A 22,762-nucleotide genomic window follows, 5' to 3' on the forward strand; every position below is an offset into this window, starting at 1 on the left:
AAGTTTATATCGTAAAAATTACAATTACAATTTAACCTTAATTTTTTTTTCTAATTTGGCAACTGCCTTAAGAAAAATGTAAAGATATGCTGTATTGGTGGTGAATACTTTCATGAACTCATCAATCACGAAGACTGAATTATATCCATAAGCATTATTAGATTACCATTTTAATAAAACTTGGTATGAGAATGGCACCCATTGCTTTAGCTTTGCCCATATTCCCATGCAATCTGTGCCATTAATAAAATAAAATAAAGGGTGGCAGGGCAATGGCAGGGGCAGGTGATGATACCGTGATGGTTTAGATTTAGGGTCTAAGATTCGTCACTCAACCCCCCTCTGTTGAATCATCATTCGGAAAATGACATTTGACCTTTTTCTTATCACGGAATAGATTTTCATTAAATTTGTGTTGTATTAAAATTAAATACATTCTCGTACGCGTATTTTCTTGGAGAGAGATCCGTCTGTATTATATGGTGGTGAACCATAATTTGTTGATTGAGTTAAGAGTCGGTCTAAAAATCGGGTAGAAATAAATAACATAATAAAATTAAAATCTTTTATTATAAAAATATGTTTTAATTTAATAAAATAGTCCAAATTTGAACAATGGAAATCCTCCATGTTTAAACTCATGACTACCTAGATATGAGTTTTGTCTTAAAAAAATAATTAATTTTTCAATTCTTGTCGAAAATCAGTGTATCGTGTTCTAAAAACACCAAATCCAAAGCCACAACCAAATTTGAACTCTTATTTTCAAGTACATAAAATCTCTATTCCTAAAGTATGTCCACTTTGAATTGCTTTTTATTCCTTTTATTTATAATTTATATTTTGTACATTAAATTTTTTTTTCACTCTGATTGTATCGTTAAATATTTATTTTGTAGTTTTATATGTAAGTATAATAAAAGTTTTAGCTCTAAATTTTTAACCCTTTATTCAATTTGACCCGTTCAATTCTACCTGCTTAAGGGTGGATTTGGATGGATAGTGGAGTGCGGTGCGTTTAGCTTATTTTTTATCTCACGTTACAGTATATGATCTCACCACCACCGCTGTTTTTACACTAACCGTATGTAAACGCACTGCCCATCCAAACCCACCCTAAATTGATGCTCAACCTTTTATTGTGAATCCAAATGAATAAATTCAACTATAATCTAATGTTCTGTTAGAAGTTGGATCAGATGCTATGTCACAATTTATATGATAGTCTACGTGTATTTCTTGTTGATGTAGAACTACTTTATTCTATATGTTACATTAAAAATAATTTATAAATATACTAAAATTAAAATCTTTATAAAATTTTCCAAAATGTTAAGAAAATAAAAACTCGTCAAACTTATATAAAAAAATACATTAAAGGTTCTAAAATATCTAACAGGTTTTCAAATTTTTTAAAAAATCCAAAAGTATGAAAGAATTAAAAATCTTTGAAATTCAATAAAAGTAAAATGGAAAAACAAACAAACATAAAGATTATAAAAGCAAATTTTTATTTCATATTTTAAAAACTTATGCAATATGAAATATGAAAAAATTGTACTTCTTTCATAAATTTTGGGTTTTTTATTTTTAAATATTTTCCATTTCAAAATTTAGTTTTTAAAATTATTGAAATTTTGAATGTTTTAAATATTTTGTACTTTTATATTTTTAAAAATTGAAGACTTTTTCCTGTGATTTTGAAAATATAAATTTTATTTATGAATTTTAAATTTTTAGATATTTTATTTTAAAATTAAATTATTTATTACCTTAACATATAAAATAAAATAATGTCACATCATTAGTGAAAGGTTGAAAGTCAGTTTGCTCCAAATAAAAAAAAAGTAGAGTCTAAATTGAATAGAGGTATAAAAGTTGAGGGCTAAGTTTATTAAGTATACAATAATAATAATAATGACACAATTTCAACAAAAAGAGTATTTTGTTAGTTTTTGTAACATACTGAGATCAATTTATTTATTTTTCAAATAAAATATAAAAATATATTAAAATATTAAGCTCTATAAAATGATATATATAAGCAACTAAACTTTATATGCTTTATTTAAAATATCATTTATATATATAAGTGAATAATTACATTATAATAAAAAAGGAAGAATTTTTATAAATATAAGGATCAAACCCTGAATTAGCTTGAAATCCACACAAAATTATCACTTAACGTGATTGACAAAAAAATGGCTTTTAGTATAAACAAGATTGTAATACTAAAATTTAAAGAAATAAATAAATATTAACTTTTAAGTGCAATTATACAAATAAATTGCATTACTCTTTGGATTTTAAATTGAATCATAATTTTTATACAAAATATGACAATATTAACAATTAAATTTAACTTTTAATTCTAAATTCTTAGAAACAATGCAGTTAATGATAGATTTTAACTTCCCAATTCTGTTATCTAACTATATAAATTTCAAAATTAATTTACATTTACATTTACATGCATATAAGTATATCACTTCACATAAAATTATGATATAAGGATTCACGTTTTACATCATTTTTAAATTAATGGTTATTATTAGTCGTGTTCTCGCATAAATATAAGATTTATTAAGGTAAGAGTGACACAATATTTTTTGAATCATTTTCGGAAGGTCTTTTATGCATTATTGATTCGGTGGGTCTCTTAGGGCTCTTGACAATAGTTTATTGGTTGACTATCATCATCAAGTTGGTCTAATAATGGCGGTTGAGGATACAATTTTCAATGGTTTAATCAATGTGACCATCTTCAAATGTTATAGTTATTGTTAGTTTTATCTTTCTTCTCTTTTGAGTTTATTACAAGTTGACACATTTGAAGGTAAAGAAAAACCTATGGCTTAAACGACGACCACAAATTAATGTACTGTTTTATCTACTGTGAAGATATTTGGATGAGCTAGAGCCTAAAACATAAAGACTAGTTGAGTTAAAATTGAAGAAATCACTTTCTATATTTGAAGACATTGGATTACATCGAGATTCTTATGGAATTATGTCATGATTATCCTATGTTGATTTTTTAGTTTTATTTTATAGAAAATAGTGAGATTATGACTCTTATGTAAGTGAAACTTAAATTTTACCTAGGTTAAAAGATACCGAGAGATTGAGAGAGCACAAATTTGTGCAAGTTAGGAATGCTTTATGTATGCATTGTTTTTGCAAGCAATCAAAATAGTCTATTGTATCTCAAAACTAAGCTTTCGAGGGAGAAGTTTAGTGCGAGAGTGATTTACTCTTTGTACAATGGTGAGATCGCTAAATTGGAAAGTATTATGTCGATCTTAAGACTTAAATTGGTAATATATAATACTGAAAATGTGCATATTAAAATTAAAATGTATAAAAAAAAGTTTTGATTAAATGGTAAATTTAAGGATTTATCAATTCAATTAGTATGGGTTCTAATCTTTTCATATGCATATATTTCTTAAATAAAAGAGTAAAATTTTTCAAATAGTATAAATTATTTTAAATACGAAAAATATTTTTATAAATTTTAATAAAATTAATGTCATCAACTTAATAAAAAACTCAAAAATAATATAAATAAATGTAAAAATGATTAAGTTGATTTGAGAAAAAAAGTAAAAAAGGGTATAAATGTAATTTAGAGAGTAAAAAAGAAGCAGTTAAGGGCGGGTTACCCGGGAGCAATAATTTGGAAGTGAGGGAGTAAGGAGAAAACAAAAAAGGAAAAATCCAAAATAATCGCAATTCACGAGGGGACTCCTCCTTTTTACTGACGTTGCTTTTTCCTATCTTAATTAATTTAATTTTCTTCAAAATAATTTTAAAAATGGATGTCATTATAGGATTTGTGTCAGAGCAGGAATTCGTACTGTTGCTAACGTACCAATTAATAATGATGATAAGGCAAAATTTCCCATTAAAATTCATCTCTAGAGTTTAGGTAAATGCAAAAAACAATAATTAAACTTTTGAATATTAGTTTGATTTTGAGCTTTGACATGACATTTCAGTAAGAATCTAAATCTTATGCATCTGTCTTTCAAACTCTTCTGAAATTATGTATAATATAAAAGGTTAAAAATATTGTTTTTAAAATTTAAATCTATCCAATTATTTGTTAATAAAAATTAAAATTTTAGAGCGTGCTCAAAAGGTCCATAATGTACTCTAATAAGAATTTACATCTTCTTAACATAAATCAACTTTTCACATGAAATAAAGACTTGCTCAAGTACAAATTAGAAGATAATAATAGCTTATTTTGAGTCTAAAAGTTACGATGTTTTAACTTTTCACATGAAAATGTGTATAAAAAGTTCTAATCGGATTATATCTGTTATTTTTAATACAATGCCTAGAACCGCTATATAAATAGAAGGATAATGCAATTCAGCAGACTGGAACTACATCTTCTTGCATAAACAACAATACCCATATTAATCGAACTGAAATTCAATCACTTAAACTATTATTTTTTTCTCAAAGAATATTGAATTAGGTGATAAGAAAAGGCATAGGGAAACAACATAATTCAAGCCATGAATAAAAAACCGACCAAAAGAACAGTGTTGAGGGGGCATAGGCTATAAAGTAGAAGAGGGGGTCCATAAATCCATTTCTGGTCACGAGAAAAAGAGTATGCAAACATAAATGGTATGTTGCAATTTATAAGTTGGCCCCAATCTTAATATAAAATGGACCCTATTTTTGCTGGCATGAAAATCACTGTTCATCTTAGAAAGACAATGGGCAAATTTATTAAATTATATTGCCATTTCATTTACTTTGTCAGAAACTAAATTAAATGAAAAGAAAAAGTACTGTACTCAGAAGAGAATCTGTAATAATAGAATTTCACAGTACAAAAAAGAGATAGGTTTAATTCTGCCCTTAATCCCTTTACTTTTTGGTTCTTTTAACATTTAGTGCCTTTTGAAAATTAAAATTCAATTCATAACTCTTGCTATGGATTCTCATTAAATTTGAATATTTAAAGGTCTGATTTAAAGATTAGAATTCAATCAATATTACATTTCGAATTTAATAAAATTATTTAAAATAATATTTAATCAAGGTTAAAATATGTTATAAGCCCTTTATTTTCACAATTTATGAATTTAAAATTTAATCCTTGCACTTTTATTTTTAAGAATTTAACCTCTATACTTTTCAAATTTTCAAATTCAAATCCAGTGTTGCCTTTGTTAATTTTTTTGTTAAATTTATAAATGTAACATTTAAAAAAATATTTACTTGGTAAGCATGTAACTAAAAAATATTGTGATGAACTTAAATTTAATAGAAATAATTCTATCAGTATTAATAATTAGAATTGATTTTTGAAATCTAAAAGTAAGATTAAATTCCTAAAAATAAAAGTAAAGGGACTAAATTTCAAAGAGTATATAGACTGAGGGCATAATTATGAATTAGACCAAATAAATAACTAAAGAAACCTGTTTTTCAGCAGCATGAACCTGACATTGGCAAATTATTTTTTTAGAACAAAAAGGCCACGAAATAGCCAGTGATTCCCGTGACCTTAACCTGCAGCAAAGATAAAAATTATCATGGTTTTGCATCATCACGGTTGCCTCCAAACACCCCCCACTTTAACCCCTCCCTCCTCCCATCCATTACTCTTTTTTGTCTCTCTCTCTCTCTCTCTCTCCTTTTTTTTTTCAGTATTCAGTTCATTTTTGGCCCCCGTTGGCCTGTTACTACAGTATCAGTTTTCTCTCAATATTAAATCCCCACACCTTCCCAGAAGCACCCCCACCAAGGCCCTCAACATAACCCTCCATTTCTTTTTTCTCTCTCTTCTATCCTCTTTCTCTTTCCCTTGGTTTCTAGTTAGTGTAGTGTCTTTGGCAGCCAAATTTAGGTGGAAGGAAAATGCCAAGTTCAGGGTCATTTTTGAGGCAGTTAAGTGGAAAAGAAGGTTGGAAATCAACATCTTGGAGGTGGGGAGGAGGGAACAGCAAGTATAACAATGTTGGTGGGAACAGTTGTGGTGGGTTTGAGACAAGTTTGACTCAGATGGAAGGGCTTAACATGTATGGCAATGGGGTTGATAATGGGTTGGTGTTAAGGAAGAGAGTGATGGTTGTAGTGGATGAGAGCTCGCATTCTAAGCATGCAATGATTTGGGCACTCACTCATGTGGCTAACAAGGGTGATTTGCTTACTTTACTTCATGTTATTCCCCCAACCCAAAAGACTTCTTATTCTTCTTCTTCTTCTTTTTCTCCTTACCTTGCTAACTCTCTTGGGTCACTTTGCAAGGCTTGTAAACCTGAGGTAATAACATGAAAATTTCAATTGTCTTTATTTTTTTTGGGGGGGGGGGGTTGTTTGATTGATGGATCCAATAGGTTAGGAGTTAAGAGCTGGAGAATAAAGTAATCTTGTCTTTGTGTTTGAAAGATCCCACTTGATTTGATCTTCCTTTTTCCCCTCCTTTGAGCACCTTTTGGTTGAGAGGGCAATTTTCAAGTTATTCTTGGGTGTCATAGTTTTCTACTTTACTCTTTTTAACCCATTTTCTCTATCTACTTCCTTGCTTTTGCTTTACAAGACATGAAGTATTTTCCTGCTACAGTTTGTCTTCCCCCTGGGAATTTTTACAGATGTTTAGTCTTCGTTTGTTTTCTTTAAGTTGCCATCGCACTATTGCCATAAATCATGTTTGTTTGCAAATTTAATCTGGGCTGGTGTGTTTTACTTGCATGTGCACAGGTTGAAGTGGAAGCACTGGTAATCCAGGGGCCAAAGCTGGGGACAGTGATGAGCCAAGTGAAGAAGCTTGAGGTTTCAGTGTTGGTACTGGGTCAAAAAAGGCATTCTCCATTTCTAAGCTGGTGACTACTTTTAACTCTTCTTCCACTACTTAGATCTTCATCTCCCTCCCTACATTGTGATATATCTAACTGGTTCAACGCATGCTTTGAATGGCAGTGTTTGTGGGAGCAGCAGCACAGAGGAGTTCGTGGAGCGGTGCATCAACAATGCAGATTGTTTAACCATTGGGGTTAAGAGGCAAAGCAAAGGCGTGGGGGGCTATCTTATCAGCACCAGATGGCAGAAGAACTTCTGGCTCTTAGCTTAGCTTAATTTTCCTTTAGGCAACTAATTATATGGTCCTTATAGTTAAGACATGTCTAATATCATCATGTGCATGCTGTAATAATATTATTAGCTTGCTGATCTTAGATTTACTATTCCCCTGATATAAAATTATTACTGTAGTTGATCTCCATTGATATAAAAATCTATGACTTCCTTTGATTGAATGTTTCATGTTCATGCAATAAATACAAGAGATGAGCTTTAAATTCATAAATTTGCTGTTTTGGAGAGAGGAAAATATAAAATGTTAAATTTCTTCCAACTAATGTTTCATTATCCCAACTTCCAAAAGCCAGCAACTCTGGACATCACAATTTCTTTTACTTTTTTGAGGGTGACATGTTGTAAGCAACCTGTAGATTCACTCTTTCTCTAGTTGTAGAAAAATATATAAATACACGTTCAAATTATTACAATATACCATTGCACTTCGGATTCTAAAAGTGTTTTTTCTTCATTGCATTTGGAGTTCTAGAAGTGTTTGCATTTAGGATTCTAGAAGTGTTTTTTTCTTCGTTGCATTTGGGTTCTAGAAAGTAAAAATGTGTTTTTGATTTTAAAGTTTTGTAATTATCACAATAACCTTATAAAGTATATAAAATTTAAATTAATTTATATTTTATGAATAATTATATTAAATTATTTAAATAAATTATATTTAAGTTTTTAAAATATGTTATGTACGGTTTGCTTTACAAACAATTTATATTTATTACATAAAAAGGTATTAAAATTCATATTATATTAAATTATTTAAATGTCATATAATTTAATTAATTTTAACTTTCTATTATCATGTTCGAAAAAGACATTTTAACTTTCAATTTCAATATTTTGTAGCAATGGGAATACTAAAAATTAACTACATTTTTAATAGCACTTCTCTACTACAATTTTCAATAACATTTTTTTTAATAACACTTTTTAATCGCAACAACAATGGAGAATTAGCCCTAAAAACTAGTAAAGTCCAAACCAAAGTCCACAAATGATAATCACACGTGATGTGACTAGAAGACCTATGTATATCATTGCCCATAATAAGTTTCGAATTAGAACACTTTTCAATCCAACAACAATGGAGAATTAACCCTAAAAACTAGTAAAGCCCAAACCAAAGTCCACAAATGGTAATCACACATGATGTGACTAAGAGACTTACGCATATCATTGCCCATAATAAGTTTCGAATCAAAGGTACTCAGGACCTAGAACCTTTACTTTTGCCAATTGAGCATACTATTAGTTACCCAATTATTAGTAAACTACACTAGTTATCATTCAATTATTAGTAATTTTTTTCGATCATCCAATTATGAGAAGTTGTAAAATGATCACCAATTATTCAATTTTGTCTTTTTTAGTCACCAATAAGCTAATGGTGACAACTTTTAAAATTGACATAATAGTACTTTAACCCTCAACATTTACACATTTTGTAATTTGGCCATTTTTTTTGCGCTTTTATTTTTCTTTGTGATATTAGGAGTTAATTTTAAAAGAATGAGAAAAGACGAAAATTGTTATTTTGGATTTTAGGTGTTTCTATTTTTATATTTTCAATCAAATTTAGCTGTTAAATTTATTTTTAGCTTTTTAGATGAAAAGGTTACAAAGAAAATCAAAACTGCAAAAAGCCCAAATTAGTGTAAATGTTGAGAGTTAGATTTTTAGGATCAAAACTAAATTAATATAATGTATAAATGTTGAGAGTTAAAGTTGCTATTATGCCAATTTTAAAAGTTACTACCTCTAACTCCGAAAAAGAAAAAAAGTCAAATAATTGAGTTAACAAAAGAAATTACTAATAATCGGATAATTATTATGACACATGTTTAACATATCATGATTTGCAAGGGTAATAATTTCCAGCTTGTTCCCACAAAGCTGTTGAGAAACATTTTTCAGACAAAATCTGCTTCCTACGAGTGTGATATCCAAAAAAACTATTAAGATTCACCGGTAAGTATAAAATCCAAAAGTACTAAAATCGAGGGTTTCGAAAGTACTAAGTAATGGGAAAGAGGATCGAAACATACTATTGAAAGAGTCTATTGAGACAAAGATGGACTGTCAAGAACGTAGAAATGATAGGATGAGCGATTGGTCAGATCTAGTATAGATTGCACATAGACGGTAGTTGGAGTTAGCAGCTCCCCTATTTAGGATTCCTGGGGAAGAGGATCAAGTTGACGCTTGCAAATAGCTTGATGCATTATCTCCCTTCAACCCTTTGAGTGAAATGCGGCAAAAGGAAGGAAAATCAGAAGGGGGGAGGGGGGGAGTTTTTGCCAATCCTTGGCCTCTATGGTAGAATCAATTGGAGGCCTAGAACTACCCATAATCCCTTCCCAACCCATAAATAGGATAATAATGTATTTCAATGCACTCGAATCCATGTTCTCCTGCATTGACAACAATATCCATACCAATCGAATTAATATTAATTTTCATTTTCATTTGAGATTAAAATTGAAAGCAAATTCAGGGGTCAAAGCCCAAAACCCAATTCAAAGGTTCAAAAGCCCGATAATATATTAAATCTATGTGTTGTTGCTATCTCCATGAATGGGTGTCGATAGCCTTAAATATGGCTCCAACAACAATAACTGCTTTTTATTCCCGATGCTATGAGGTGGCAGTTAGTAACTATAATACCAACATAGAAGGGACATAGATAGATTCAACTTCCCCATCTTTGATATCAATGACTTGATAGGTGGCTCCTTTACAGACTTTCCTTATCAAACTAGTTGGTGTAAATGTGCAATATTTACTCTTTCTCATTAATTACTTATTGCTGTGTTATTTAAGTTCTTGTTGACATCGAATCATGAGTTCAAATTTTGGAACAGCTTCTTTCCTTTACCGTTGATTAAATAAAACTAACAATTTCTCTAAAAGCTTCAAATTAGGATAAGATTGGCTGATTTTCTTGTTTTTCCTTTTCATAAAAATTTCAACTTAATTATCTTAAACTCGTCTTACACTTTAGAATTGTGGAGTATTAAGGGCGTGTTTGGTTGGGTAGAAAAGTGGAAAGAAAATAAATTTTGAGTATGCTTGGTTGGGAAGAAAAGTGATAAGAAAGAAAAGAAGAACAGTGATTATTTGCCATCCTAATTTATAAAAACCAATCCTTCCAAATTGGAAAGATGAGAGAAGAGAGAATAGAAGAGAAATGTAGGTTAGTTCAAAATTTATATCTTTCCTACTTAAAGCACCTATGAAAAAAAAAATTATATTTTTCACCCCTTTTAATTTTCCATCTTTCCAATTTTCTTTCCTTTGTACCAAGTAAACCCTAAGTTCTCAAGTTCCTCATTGATTCTAGAAATGTGACTAAAGAAATTCCAAACACCAAGTCTAGCTTCAAGAATGTTTCCCTTTAAATTCCAATGTAGTATTCGTGCTCAGGTGAATTCGGGCTCTCTTTTTACCTGTTCTCTTAGGCTCATAAGAGGTGGGCTTGCATGATATTAATTGGAAGGTGTCTGAATTTGGCAAACATTGTCATTCAATTATCTTTTTTAAAAAATAGGGAATGGCATGAGTGCTATTTTAGAGTTTATTCTAATGTCCTATCTTTATTGTTAAAATGTTTAATTTAGTACATAAAAGTTTAATTTTATCAACCAATCTAATTTTTAACCATTTGGTATATGAAGTTTAATTCTATTATACATGGATCAATCATGGGATGACTTAAGTATATTCGTTGACTTTGAGTTTGACTTAAAGTTTAAGGATTTAAGACTAAGTTACCAATAATTATTATTAATAAAAAATTCAATAAATTTTTTTTATCTCAAGCATGGAGTTTAAACAAGGAATTGATCTCAAACAGATGAAGAACACTAAAAAAACCCCAAAATGCTTTAAAAAAAGAGAGAGAACTTCAAAGTAGTTGCACAAGATCAGAATTCAATCCAACAACAAACGAGAAAAAACAAATGGATCCATTTTCAAAACTAAGCCCACTTTCCTTTTCAAGTTCCTCTTGGAATTTGACGCAAAACTATCAAATGTTGGTTGAAATGTGTAATATATTGCATGATCTAATTGATTCAAAGTCAAAATTTCAAATTGCTGGATTTTTGAAAGCTCTCCAAATTATAATTTTTATTATTATTGCTCTTCCTTTTTTTTAAAAAAAAACCCCATTTTTTCCCTTTAAAATTTTGATTTGGCTTTAAATAAATAAATTAAAAAGAGTCAATGTAGAAAGAAGGCTTGAAAATTGGGTGTTTAGAGATGAATAAATGGAAAATTTGAGCTTAAAAACAGAGAAGGGCAGTGAAATCTGAAGGAAAAGGTTCATGGAAGTCCCTGTCACTACCTCCCTCTCACACAACTCATCATCGGCAACGAAGCTCCAAGCCACGACGTAGATGCCCCTCCCCAAAGAAAAGACACATTTGAAGAAATTTAAATTAAATTAAAATTGAATATACAACAATTTTAAATTTAAAGGTCTGATTTAAAAATTAGAAATCTATATTACATTTCAAATTTAATAAAAATTAGTTAAAAATAATATTAAATCAAGGTTAAAATATGTTATGCGTCCTTACTCTTCACAATTTGAAATTTAATCCTTATACTTTTATTTCCAAAATTTAACCTATGTACTTTTCAGATTTCATAATTCAAATTGAGTGTTTAAAATTTTTTGTTAAATTTGTTAATGTGATATTTTAAAAAATTTCACTTGGTAATCATGTAACTAAAAATAATATTGTGATCAACTTGAATTTAACAAAATAATTCTAACAATAATAACAATTGAAATTGAACTTTGAAATCTAAAAGTAGGACTAAATTCTTAAAAATAAAAGTAAAGGGACTAAATTCTAAATTTATGAAGAGTGACAGATTTTAACCTTAAATCAAATAAGGACTAAATTTCAAAGAATACATAGACTGACGGCATAATTACGAATTAGACCATATAAATAAACATATAATATAACTAAAGAAATCTGTTTTTCAGCATCATGAACCTGACATTAGCAAATTATTTTTTTAGAACAAAAAGGCCACGAAATATCCAGCGATTCCCGTGACTTTCACCTGCAACAAAGATAAAAATTATCATGGTTTTGCATCATTAAGGTTGCCTCCCAACACCCCTCACTTTAACCCCTCCCTCCCTCCTCCCATCTATCATTCTTTTTGTCTCCCTCTATCCCCCCTTTTTTTTTTTTTGAGTATTCAGTTCATTTTTGGCCCCCGTTGGCCTGTTACTACAGTATCAGTCTTCTCTTAATAGTAAAGCCTCACGACTTCCCAGAAGCACCCCCACCAAGGCCTCAACATAACCCTCCATTTCTTTTTTCTCTCTCTTCTATCCTCTTTCTCTTTCCCTTGGTTTCTAGTTAGTGTAGTAAGTGTTTTTGGCAACCAAATTTAGGGTCTTTTTTGAGGCAATTAAGTGGCATGAAGGTTGGGAATCAAAATCTTGGAGGTGGGGAGGAGGGGACAGCAAGTATAACAACGTTGGTGGGAACAGTTGTCGTGGGTTTGAGACAAGTTTAAACTCAGATGGAAGGGCCTAACATGTATGGCAATGGGGTTGATAATGGGTTGGTGTTAAGGAAGAGAGCTCACATTCTAAGCAAGCAATGATTTGGGCACTCACTCATGTGGCTAACAAGGGTGATTTGCTTACTTTACTTCATGTTATACCCCCAACCCAAAAGACCTCTGATTCTTGTTCTTGTTCTCCTTACCTTGCTAACTCTCTTGGGTCTCCTAGTTTACTATTCTACTCTTTTAAACCCATGTTCTCTTTTTACTTCCTTGCTTTTGCTTTACAAGACATGAAGTCTTTTCCTGCTACAGTTTATCTTCCCCATGGGAATTTTTATAGATGCTTTAGTCTTCATTTGTTTGCTTTATCAAGAACACAAGCTCTTCGACTCTTTATTTCTTTACGACAAAGACAGTACTTTCAAGCTTTCAGTATATATGAATACTACAACATTTATTGCTTCGATTTTTAAGAGGCTAAGGCAGGAAAATTCCACTCTTCTCTAAATCTGTTGATTGGTTGATTTGATTCTACAAAATTACTGCAGTTGATCACAGAACTGTATTATTATCAGAAATTTGATCTCAAAGAAGAAAATATTCACCTCTCAACTACGCAAATACCCAAAAGTTCTAGCTTCCTCGCAAAGATTACTAAAATCCAATTCAGAGTTCAAACAACGAACTTTGCTGGTGGTGATTTTACACCTTTTGCAGCATCTCCTGGCAAAAAAAGAAAAAAAAACACAAAAAGGTCAACAAAATGCATTTAAAGTGCTTCATATTAATGATTAGTGCAGATCCATGAGATATTTTTCAATTGAAACATAAACCCAAATAAACCCTAATAAACCGTAGAGGAAAGGAAGTTACCGGTTGGAGGGGTTGGGGATTCGCCGTAGATAGCTTTGAGGGAATCGAGAGGGACAAGAGGAGAAGGGGAGGACGCTTCGGCGAAGAGCTGCTGCTTCCAATCCCACATAACCTTTTTGAGGGCTTTGTTAGATTTGGTCAAGGAATCTTTCTCGGCTTCCAAGGATTCAATAACATTTTGCTGGTTCAGAGATCGAATGCCTAATACCGCAAATGATGTAACCAAGCACACATCGATCACCACGTTGTTGTTGGCTGCTCTGCTTGCTAGCCCCACCAATTTGTTAGCAAACTCCATTTCCCTTTTGGGTTTTGGGGTTTTCCAACTTCCAGAGATTTTAAATTTTCCATGAAAAAGAAGCAAGGACAAGTTTCACAAAAACGGGGCTGGGCTTGGGCTTGGGCTTGGTCTTGGGCCTGAGCTATAAATATCTCCATCTCGTAGGATCTCACATCAAAATTTTCTTTTCCAAGTTTTTATTTTTTAAGCTTAAATTCTATGTTAATCCTTATTGTTTATATTTTAATTTGATTATTTTTAATCTATATAATTTTTGAATTTTAAAATTTAAATACTAATTTAATAATAGTTGTTAAATTATCTATTAAATTAAGCTTTTTTATTAAAATATGATACTAAAATTTAGAGCAATTTAATGAATATATTTTATATTTATTGTATGATATGATTTATAAATAATGTTTTAGCTTAATTTAAAGTATGGTCATTGGTAAACTCTTTGGTCATGATGATATGTGTTAATTCACTTAATAAGTGTATAAAAATTAAATATTAAATTTAAGTTATAAATCTATTTAGAGTATTATTTAAAATTAAATATTGATTATAATTAAATTATTTAATAAATAATAATTTAAATTTAAATGAAATGAAATAAAAAACAATTAATTTTATTGTATGTGCTTATCTATTTATTATTTTTTATAAAAAGAATAAATTTATCGTGAAAAAAATCAATTTATCGAACAGGGCTTACTTTATAGACGAGTAGAACAAATTCCTAATAGAAAGATAGATACGCTTACTCCACTTCCAAACAAGAAACAACAGGGGAAGAAAATTCGTGGGTGCCCAACTTGGTTCTTGTAAGCAAAGTAAAGAACAGAATAGTGTTAACCCAGCATCCAAACATAGTATAATTGAATTGTTTAGCTTCCTTTTCTTCTTCTTCTTCTTCTGTTGCTAAATTAGAACTGAAGTGAATTGAAGTCCCCAAATATTCTGTTTGCACATTTTGGATGGGTAATTTGAAGACTGATTCTCCCCTCTCTCGTCGCATCGTTCGTTCCTTCTTAGATTTCCTCAACTCCGGTACTGTCTCTCTCATCTCTCATTTTTTTATCCTGTAATTTTCTCATATTTTGTCATTCAATTAGCTTAGCTTAGCGTTTCTCACTAATTCCTTTTTTGTTTCTTTATTTTGCTATGCTTCGATTGATTTTGGCTTTTGAGAAAGCAAAATTAGGCAGTTATTGTTGGGAAGTAGGTTGTGTATAATCTATGAAATTTAAAGTCCGAGTTGAAGTGAAAACTTGCTTAGTTTCATGAAATGTGATTAGTCGAAAATTAAAAAAGAAGACTTGTATGAATAACGAGTGCTGTTTAGGTAGAAATATATAATCGGATTAAGTGCTTGTTTCGATTTGATGAATGTGAAAATGATAGTGCGTCAATGGTGTGGCATCGGTGATATAGGATTTGGTTGGTCATTGATCTTTAAATTATCTGGAAAAAAAAGTTATAACATTTGAAATTTTTTCCTTGGAGCAGCAACTGGAGTTTCTGTAACCATGAGCTGATGGTGCTATTTGTTAACTAGTTAAATTGTCTTAGGATGCAACCTCAATAGGTTGGAAGGAAGCAAGTGGATTGGTATTCGTGGGCAACTTCTTTGAGAATAATTGTGGAAGGGTACTTTTGAAATGCGTGATTGGTATCATGTCTGTTAAGTTACAAGACTTTTGAGATCATAGATGTCGTCAGATAATGATGGTTTCTGGCACTGAGATTATATAAAGTTTCTCCTTTTCTTCCACCTCTCTTTATTTATTGTTTGCGGGGTTAGGGCGATGGAGGGCTTAGGGGTTGTGAAGTGGGTTGATTTGAGGTTTGCCTCAAGCATAAGATGAATTTGTTTCTTGATCTTATTTTGTTTAGCTTGTGTGTCACTATTATATCTCCTTGTTGTGGTTTAATCGTATTTGATTATTTTCTACTTGATTTACTGTGTTTACTCAACCTGTTAAAACATTTCTACTAATAGGTGTGTTTTCTGTTAAATAGTTGAACCTGCCCCAGGGGTTGATTTTGAAGGCCTTGAAGTTGCCAGGGAATGTTTGACGGAGGTGTTTAAACTTGACTCAGCTTCTATAAATGATGTGAAATCTGATAGTTTAGTTGACATATTCAGTTCATTGGAAGCAAGTGAGGATAAGAATATTAAATCTGATCTCAGTCACAGGGGAACTTCTGATAATGACCCCTGTTCGTCGTCTGCCTGTGATGTAAGAAGTGCTAATTCTGTGGAGGCAGCAAAACTGGTATTTTGTCTGTCTTCTTGTTTTGGAAATTTATTAAAGCATTCTGGGCTTTAGGTTTTAAATTAGGCAAAATTTAGTGTGGAAAAATTTTCTCTGGAAATGAATACCTTTCTTTCTGATTAAATGCATGTTGTTGTCGAGGTAACTAACTTTCAGTAACATTTTTATTGGAAATAGTGGGATACAGTCTCATGTCCAATTCTGGATGCGAACTGTTCTATGTGACTTGATGTTTGATAAAGTTAAAGGGGGATCTGGTTGGGTGGAAGGGACTGTGTAGTGTAGCATGGATATAGTCATTTCATGAAGGGACTATTATTAATCGTTTGTTACCATCTTGCTGTGTCAACTGCTATGATAACAAATTGCATTTAGAGTTTTTGTCTTGCAGAAGTAAGTAAGTACTCAGTTTTGTTTATTCTCTGACTATGTAATGTTAAACCTCTAGGCATTATAGAGGCTGACCAATTTGCTTTCTGAATTAGATTTGCACTAATTTTTCTGTTCTAATTCTCCAATTGGCCTCTTATCTTTGTGATTAGCATTTTATTCTATGAGCAACTGAAGAACAATGAAGGGAGAAAATGTTCAAATCAATTGCTTCATATAAATATTGACGCATACTTTTATTCTGCATTGTCTAAGAACATAATTAAAGTTCTTATGCTCTTATGATAGCATTGAATTATTACAATATGCGTCTACAAGCTATTAAAATTCACATGACATTTTAGAGGCATTATATTATTGCGGTATGCATCTCTTGTAGTACTTGTGTTCCTTTCTGAGTACTTGGACAATATTTTTTTTTATGATTTCTTCCTAATGCGATTTGTTTGTTGGTTTTGCTGAATCAGGGGGATAACTGGACTAGAGAAACTCAGTCTTCTGGTATGACCATGCTATTTGTCTGGATAATTTCACTTTTTTTATTTTTTAGTTTTGGAGTTGAAATGGTTTTACATTTGTCTCATCTATTTCAATGCTTTAGTTTATACAGAATAATTAAATTTGATACCAATGTAACTTGCAGGAGTCTCTAAGGATGAACTCTTTGGGCAATTCTTTGCTGCACTGGAGAAAATTCACTTTTTTAGGTCCATGCCTGATGGGAATGATGATCCTGCCCAACTGGATAAAGCCACTTGTTTATTTGAAGATGCTTTACATGTATGTTTTGCTCTTTTATATGTTATAAATGACGAGTTGGTTGTTTCTTAATTTAATTATTCCAAAGTGATTGTTCTTATTGAGGTATCTTCTAGTTTGCCATATGGATTCTAGTTTAATGTCACATTGTCCACGTTCCATTTGAATTAGTTTCTGTGTATTCCGAGCTTCAATTCCATTTTTAACCCACTAAATAAATTGGCTGAATCACATGGGACAGGCCATCTAAGATGATCTTTTAGTCCTCATGTTTAGTATCTTTACTGTAGGACATTCAGAAGGTGCACTGAAATTAAATAGCTAAATTACTGGGTTTAAAGGCAGTAAACAATAATATTTATCCTGTGTCTTTCCAGAGACTTGACTGAAAGTCAATGTCCAGGGAAGTAAGTTCTAGCATCAAAGGATAGCCAAGGATATGGGGGGTCATGAATGTTTCAGAAGGGCATGGATTTATGATTTTATTCATCAGTAATGATCTTTTTCCTAAATATAGCTATTTACTATTCGGATCTCTGGTGGGTGTCTTCTGATTATGTAATCAGAACCAATCATGTCCTGCCTAATCATTGACCTTGGAGAATTATGCAAAGTATTTTCATTTCTTTCTTAAATTGCCAGTTGATCTGGCTCAGCAGAGAATGGCATCTTTATTTCCTCTAGTTGATTGATGAAACTTCTTCCTTTCAATTGGCCAACCTTTGAAGCCTTACATGACACATGACAAGCTCCACCTTATGTTATCCCTTATATAGAACTCTATAAATGCATATATCTTAGCATCATATAGGTATGTGGCTTGTGAATCTGAAAGTCAGTTGCTAAAGGTTGAACTTCTGTGAAATAAGCATCCTTGACCAAGTTGCTTCCAGTATTTAGACGGAAAGGAGAGTTTGCAGGTTAGCCAGTAATGACTCAGAGGAAGGTAGAAAGTTAAGGTGGAAATGTTGTCAGTTGCATTCTATCTAGCTGATGTAAGCATGTGCCTTTGTGGTTTTCCTGTGTAGAAAACATTAGGAGGGATTTTTTGTTGGTTTGATTCTCAATAACTTTTCATTTTAGTGCTTTGAACTAGTTTAGAATTGGGGATATCAAAATCCATATTGCTTTTACATCATTAAATCAAGACAGTTTTGGATTTGATCTTCTTCATCGTATTCTCATCCAGTTTAGATAATTTTTTGCTAATTACGTTTAGTGTCATATCTTTTTTACTTATTCTTTATAAATATGCCAGTTACCTTCTGTTGTGCCTTTATTGATACCTTAATTCTGCTACATCAGGAGATGGAAAGATCTGGATGTCAGGCATTTGACTGTAGAAATCTGGCTGAGACATTCAAATGTCAAGGTAATAAATTATTTGTGTGCCTTTTTCATTTTGTTGAAAATTATTGCTTTAAATGTGTAACCTTTACTTTCACATATTATTTGTAGAGTCCAGGAAAGTTTTTTTTTCCTAAGTTGTAATGTTTAAATAACCGGACTGAAGATCAAAGTGGTGAGACATCCGGTTATCAGTTCAACTAGTTAGACCGGTTGAACCAGAAAAATGAATTTAAACAGTAGGTATTAAATATTGAAAGTATTTAATAAGAATCTCTATTTTACTACATGGGTCTGACTTCAATATAAACTTCAGGGGTTAAATGTCCAAATTTCATCACTTACAATAACTTTCTCATTAAAAGAAAATTAAAAGCCAACAGTACAAAAGAGCAGTGGTTAATCCCCTTGTTGGCATCTCAAAGACCAGGGTTCAACCCTGTTGTTGTCATCCCTTCCCCCAATTTGTTATATGTACCAAAAAGAAAAAGAAAATTAAAAAATGAGTTTAAAAACGACTTTTATGGATTTTCCGGTTCTTTACTGGTTTTTACTTGTCTAGCTGGTTCTTAGCCAATTTGAAAGATTCTCAGTTGGATATTATATATCGGGCTGGGTGGACCACCAATTCCTGGTTCAACCGGCTGGTTTGGTCTGTTTTTTTAAATACTAATTTGTGTGTGTTTATCAGTTGTTTTGTTAATAGTCATGAAGAAGAGGCTGAGAAAAGCAGACTCAAACTGACTGCATGTCTTTGCTTTCAGGTAATAGGGCCATGCAGTCAAAGCTATACTCTGATGCGATAGAATTATATTCTCTTGCTGTTTCTCTTTGCGATGATCATGCAGTTTATTATTGTAATAGGTGCAGTATTATTTGTCCATGCTGATTGGTTGATGTATATAAATTTTATAAATTTGTGCATGCAGTTTACCATATTTATTGGTTTAGTGTTAAATAAACTTTATAAGGATGTGAAAGTCCTTAATCCTGTTTTGCCACATTTCTTTTTGAGTTATTTGGCCATACTACTGCTGTAAAAGCTTTTAGTCTTTGACTTTTAGAACTGGTAAACCTGTCTTTTATGTTCATCATCTCTTGATAATATCAGATTTAGATCATCCTAGCAGTGTCATTGAACACCGCAAAAATCCCTAAGCCTGTTATGCCACATTATTCATGTGCTATTAGGTCATCCTACCAGTGTCATTGAACACTGTAAAAGCTTTTAGTCTTCGACTTTTAGTTTAGAACTGGTAGACCTACCTTTTATATTCATCATCTCATGATAATACCATATTTAGATCATCCTACCAGTGACATTGAACGCTAAAAATCCCTGATCTTGTTATGCCACATTATTCACGCGCTATTAGGTCATCCTACCAGTGTCATTGAGCACTGTAAAAGCTTTTAGCCTTTGACTTTTAGAAATGGTAAACTTGTCTTATGTTCATCTTCTCTTGATAATATCAGATCTAGTAATTTCAAGAGATTTATTTTATTTGATTGTAGCGAGTTTCTACATTTTCCGATATTTGTTCCATGAAATTGTTGTGTTATTGAATTATGATGTATGCTCATCAGGGCTGCTGCTTATACTCAAATTTGCAAGTACAATGAAGCCATTAAAGACTGTCTTAAATCCATTGAAATCGATCATAATTACTGCAAGGCGTACAGTCGTCTTGGTTTAGCATATTATGCTCAAGGCAACTATGCTGATGCAATTGAGAAAGGATTTAAGAAAGGTTGGTTGAAATTATTTCTGAGCTATACATGATGTTACTGTTAACTGAGAAATGCGGGTGGCATTATCAAATTTTGTTCTCTATCCTTGTATTTTTCAGCTAATGTGGTACTCTTTATTATTCTATCTGACTTTTGCGAGTCCGCAGTCTTATCTATTTACATACTTTGCAAATTTAATCTCCGTCTGTCCATGATGAGATGCAGTTGGCCTTATTATAAAGTACCTGAATACACTGACCCGTTTCTGTGATTATTTTATGCTTGAGAATATAGTCAATTGACTTTGAATCGTATGTTTTAGAAGCTATTTGATCCATGCAAAAGGTTGTAGCTATTTTATATAGTTCTCTATTAGCGAGGCTTCGGTTTATTGTGTTAATCTTTTATCTTTAATAAAAGACACATCCTGATCTAGGATATTATTTAATAGCATTTCTTTGATGTCTTTTTGTGTGGATTATCATACATTCAGTCATAGAAAATTCCCACATTTGCTCAAGGCCTGTATTTCCTTCAACCATATCAATAACAAATTGATGTCCATGGATTCTTGATGCTGTAAAAAAAATGTAGTTCCGAACTCCTTTACATTTAACTTGTGCAGCCTTGCGATTGGATCCAAACAATCAATCTGTTATAGAAAATATTCGGGTATGTTTCCGTGTTCCTTCTCTTACATTGTCATATGGTGTTGTCTTGACATACTGATTGTGTTAACAGGTAGCTGAGCAGAAATTGAAAGATGGGCCGCAGAGGGCAGACTGGGATCGGGTAAATATGAACATTTACCATTTTATTGAAACGTGATTATAGTTGTTTAATAACTGAAAGATTAGTCCATCGTAATTAACACAATATAATTACCATTACCACAATTTGCCACTAAAGCTAGATGGTATGACTATCTCAAACCTGTTCCCCTTTAAATTTGTCTTTGCTATTTGAATTTTATTTAAAAATATTTTTTTGGGTGTTTTTCTGCATATAAATCACTTACCTTTTTTTTTTTTTAAAAAAACAATAGATTTCATTGTCTTGCAGAGTGCTAGTTCCAGCCATAATAATCAAGGATCTAATAACCATTCAACTGGATCAAGAAGTCACGGTGCATCACCTCCATTTTCGATGCCTTTCGATATCAGTGCCCTTCCCACCAATATTGCGAACATGTTTATAAATATGGCTGGAAGTGCATATCAGGGACAACCATCTCAAAACCGGCAAGGGGAAGACACGAACGTGAATGGATCAGAAGAAGCCGGAATAAGAATGGGTGGGGGGAACACCAACTTGAATTTCGGCGGGCAAATGAACATGCCGGAGGAGTTAACTGGAGCCTTCAGATCTATGATGGGCATGTTCTCAGGGACATCACCCCATGGAAACAACACTCCGGACACAAATGGAAGATCAGCTTCCAACTAAATAATTGCACTACACTACAGAAATAAGTATGTATATAACAAAGGTTTTCTGTCCATTCCCTTTGAACTAGAGTTTAATCTATTCAAGCCCTCGAACTTAAACTCATAACTTAAAGTTTGATTTTCTTTTTAAAAATTAGAGTTGATGTGACACGTGGCAATGATACAATCATTTGAACTTTTTAATCCGAACAATTTATGTTTTAGTCCCTACCATATTCTTTTTGACGCAGTAAACAGAAACAGAAATCCTCAGTATTATCAACTGACCCTTTAAAAATAGTTGGTTAACTAACAATTATGTCATTAGATTATAAAATTTTAGATTTGACTTTTTAATAAAATTTGTTATAAAAAGTTTCCGCCATTTAATTAATTTACGGAAAAGATGATATTAAATTAATACATAATAGAATAAATATATATGAATTTAAAAGTTTGCACATACTATTAATGTAGATTGATAAGAAGTTTTTGTACATTCTAAAACATATTAGTGATGTTTATAATATATAATTGTTATTAAACTTTTAAGTTTAAAAGTAGGATAATTCTCTATTAAGTTTAGATATTTTTTCTTCAAAATACTTATTAAATTATTAATAAAAGAAGCACAAAATATTTATAAATTCAATACAAAAGATATAGAAAATTAATAGAAGAGGTAAATAAATCCCTTCCTTATTAATATCTCAATACTTATTAATAATATTGTAATGACTTGAATACTTATTTAGCCTCTCAACTTTCACACTTTCTACCAATTTGGTACCCAATTTTTTAGTCAACCATTTCGGTAATTTTATAACACCATTAAATTTAAGACTCATGACATTTTGAGATTATAATACTTGGCCGTCATCATATGATTTTTTAAAATATATAAAACTAAAATAGTAATAAATAATAAAAAATTATAAATGAAAATTAATATATATTTAATTCAAAAAATACAAAAAAATCAACCGATAATTACAATTTCACAATTCTACCAAAACTCA

At 31.4% G+C, this 22,762-nt stretch overlaps 3 protein-coding genes across 6 annotated transcripts; 2 read left to right on the forward strand and 1 right to left on the reverse strand.

Moving 5' to 3' along the window:
- Positions 1 to 5,660: 5,660 nt before the first annotated feature.
- On the forward strand, positions 5,661 to 7,286 carry LOC105773152 (uncharacterized). The gene is made up of 3 exons (XM_012594846.2): positions 5,661 to 6,294; positions 6,733 to 6,854; positions 6,952 to 7,286. The coding sequence occupies exons 1-3, from the start codon at positions 5,890 to 5,892 to the stop codon at positions 7,100 to 7,102; spliced, it is 678 nt and encodes a 225-aa protein (XP_012450300.1). The 5' UTR covers positions 5,661 to 5,889; the 3' UTR covers positions 7,103 to 7,286.
- Positions 7,287 to 11,944: 4,658 nt separating this feature from the next.
- Positions 11,945 to 13,864, reverse strand: LOC105773153 (uncharacterized). 3 transcript variants are annotated; one of them, XR_001126989.2, is made up of 3 exons: positions 13,528 to 13,864; positions 13,260 to 13,377; positions 11,945 to 12,195 (listed from the first exon to the last, which is right to left on the reverse strand). XR_001126989.2 is itself a non-coding variant. In XM_012594849.2 (2 exons), exons 1-2 carry the CDS (start codon positions 13,823 to 13,825, stop codon positions 13,328 to 13,330), a joined length of 348 nt encoding a protein of 115 aa, XP_012450303.1. In that variant the 5' UTR covers positions 13,826 to 13,864; the 3' UTR covers positions 12,531 to 13,327. The 3 variants fall into 3 exon arrangements, 1 of the variants encoding a protein (XP_012450303.1); XR_001126990.2 differs by lacking the exon at positions 11,945 to 12,195 and adding an exon at positions 12,531 to 13,185; XM_012594849.2 differs by lacking the exon at positions 11,945 to 12,195 and having other exon boundaries at positions 12,531 to 13,377.
- Positions 13,865 to 14,555: 691 nt separating this feature from the next.
- On the forward strand, positions 14,556 to 21,974 carry LOC105773601 (uncharacterized). Of its 2 annotated transcripts, none has more exons than XM_012595624.2 (10): positions 14,556 to 14,860; positions 15,833 to 16,089; positions 16,947 to 16,980; positions 17,123 to 17,259; positions 18,544 to 18,610; positions 19,350 to 19,449; positions 20,173 to 20,336; positions 20,942 to 20,988; positions 21,058 to 21,108; positions 21,362 to 21,657. In XM_012595624.2, the coding sequence occupies exons 1-10, from the start codon at positions 14,788 to 14,790 to the stop codon at positions 21,512 to 21,514; spliced, it is 1,083 nt and encodes a 360-aa protein (XP_012451078.1). In that variant the 5' UTR covers positions 14,556 to 14,787; the 3' UTR covers positions 21,515 to 21,657. The 2 variants fall into 2 exon arrangements, with proteins under 2 accessions (XP_012451078.1, XP_012451075.1); XM_012595621.2 differs by having other exon boundaries at positions 14,562 to 14,860; positions 21,379 to 21,974.
- Positions 21,975 to 22,762: the final 788 nt, after the last annotated feature.

This window comes from Gossypium raimondii, chromosome 6 (genome assembly GCF_025698545.1).
Source record: "Gossypium raimondii isolate GPD5lz chromosome 6, ASM2569854v1, whole genome shotgun sequence".
NCBI lineage: Eukaryota > Viridiplantae > Streptophyta > Magnoliopsida > Malvales > Malvaceae > Gossypium > Gossypium raimondii.

Bases quoted from the DNA above. Each gene is read 5' to 3' on its own strand.
- LOC105773152 (XM_012594846.2), top strand. From the start codon at position 5,890: ATGCCAAGTTCAGGGTCATTTTTGAGGCAGTTAAGTGGAAAAGAAGGT. The intron at 6,295-6,732 runs GTAATAACATGA...GCATGTGCACAG, and splicing joins GCAAGGCTTGTAAACCTGAG to GTTGAAGTGGAAGCACTGGT. The intron at 6,855-6,951 runs GTGACTACTTTT...TTTGAATGGCAG, and splicing joins CATTCTCCATTTCTAAGCTG to TGTTTGTGGGAGCAGCAGCA.
- LOC105773153 (XM_012594849.2), bottom strand. From the start codon at position 13,825: ATGGAGTTTGCTAACAAATTGGTGGGGCTAGCAAGCAGAGCAGCCAAC. The intron at 13,378-13,527 runs GTAACTTCCTTT...TTTTTTTGCCAG, and splicing joins ATCCCCAACCCCTCCAACCG to GAGATGCTGCAAAAGGTGTA.
- LOC105773601 (XM_012595621.2), top strand. From the start codon at position 14,788: ATGGGTAATTTGAAGACTGATTCTCCCCTCTCTCGTCGCATCGTTCGT. The intron at 20,989-21,057 runs GTATGTTTCCGT...TTGTGTTAACAG, and splicing joins CTGTTATAGAAAATATTCGG to GTAGCTGAGCAGAAATTGAA. The intron at 21,109-21,378 runs GTAAATATGAAC...ATTGTCTTGCAG, and splicing joins AGAGGGCAGACTGGGATCGG to AGTGCTAGTTCCAGCCATAA.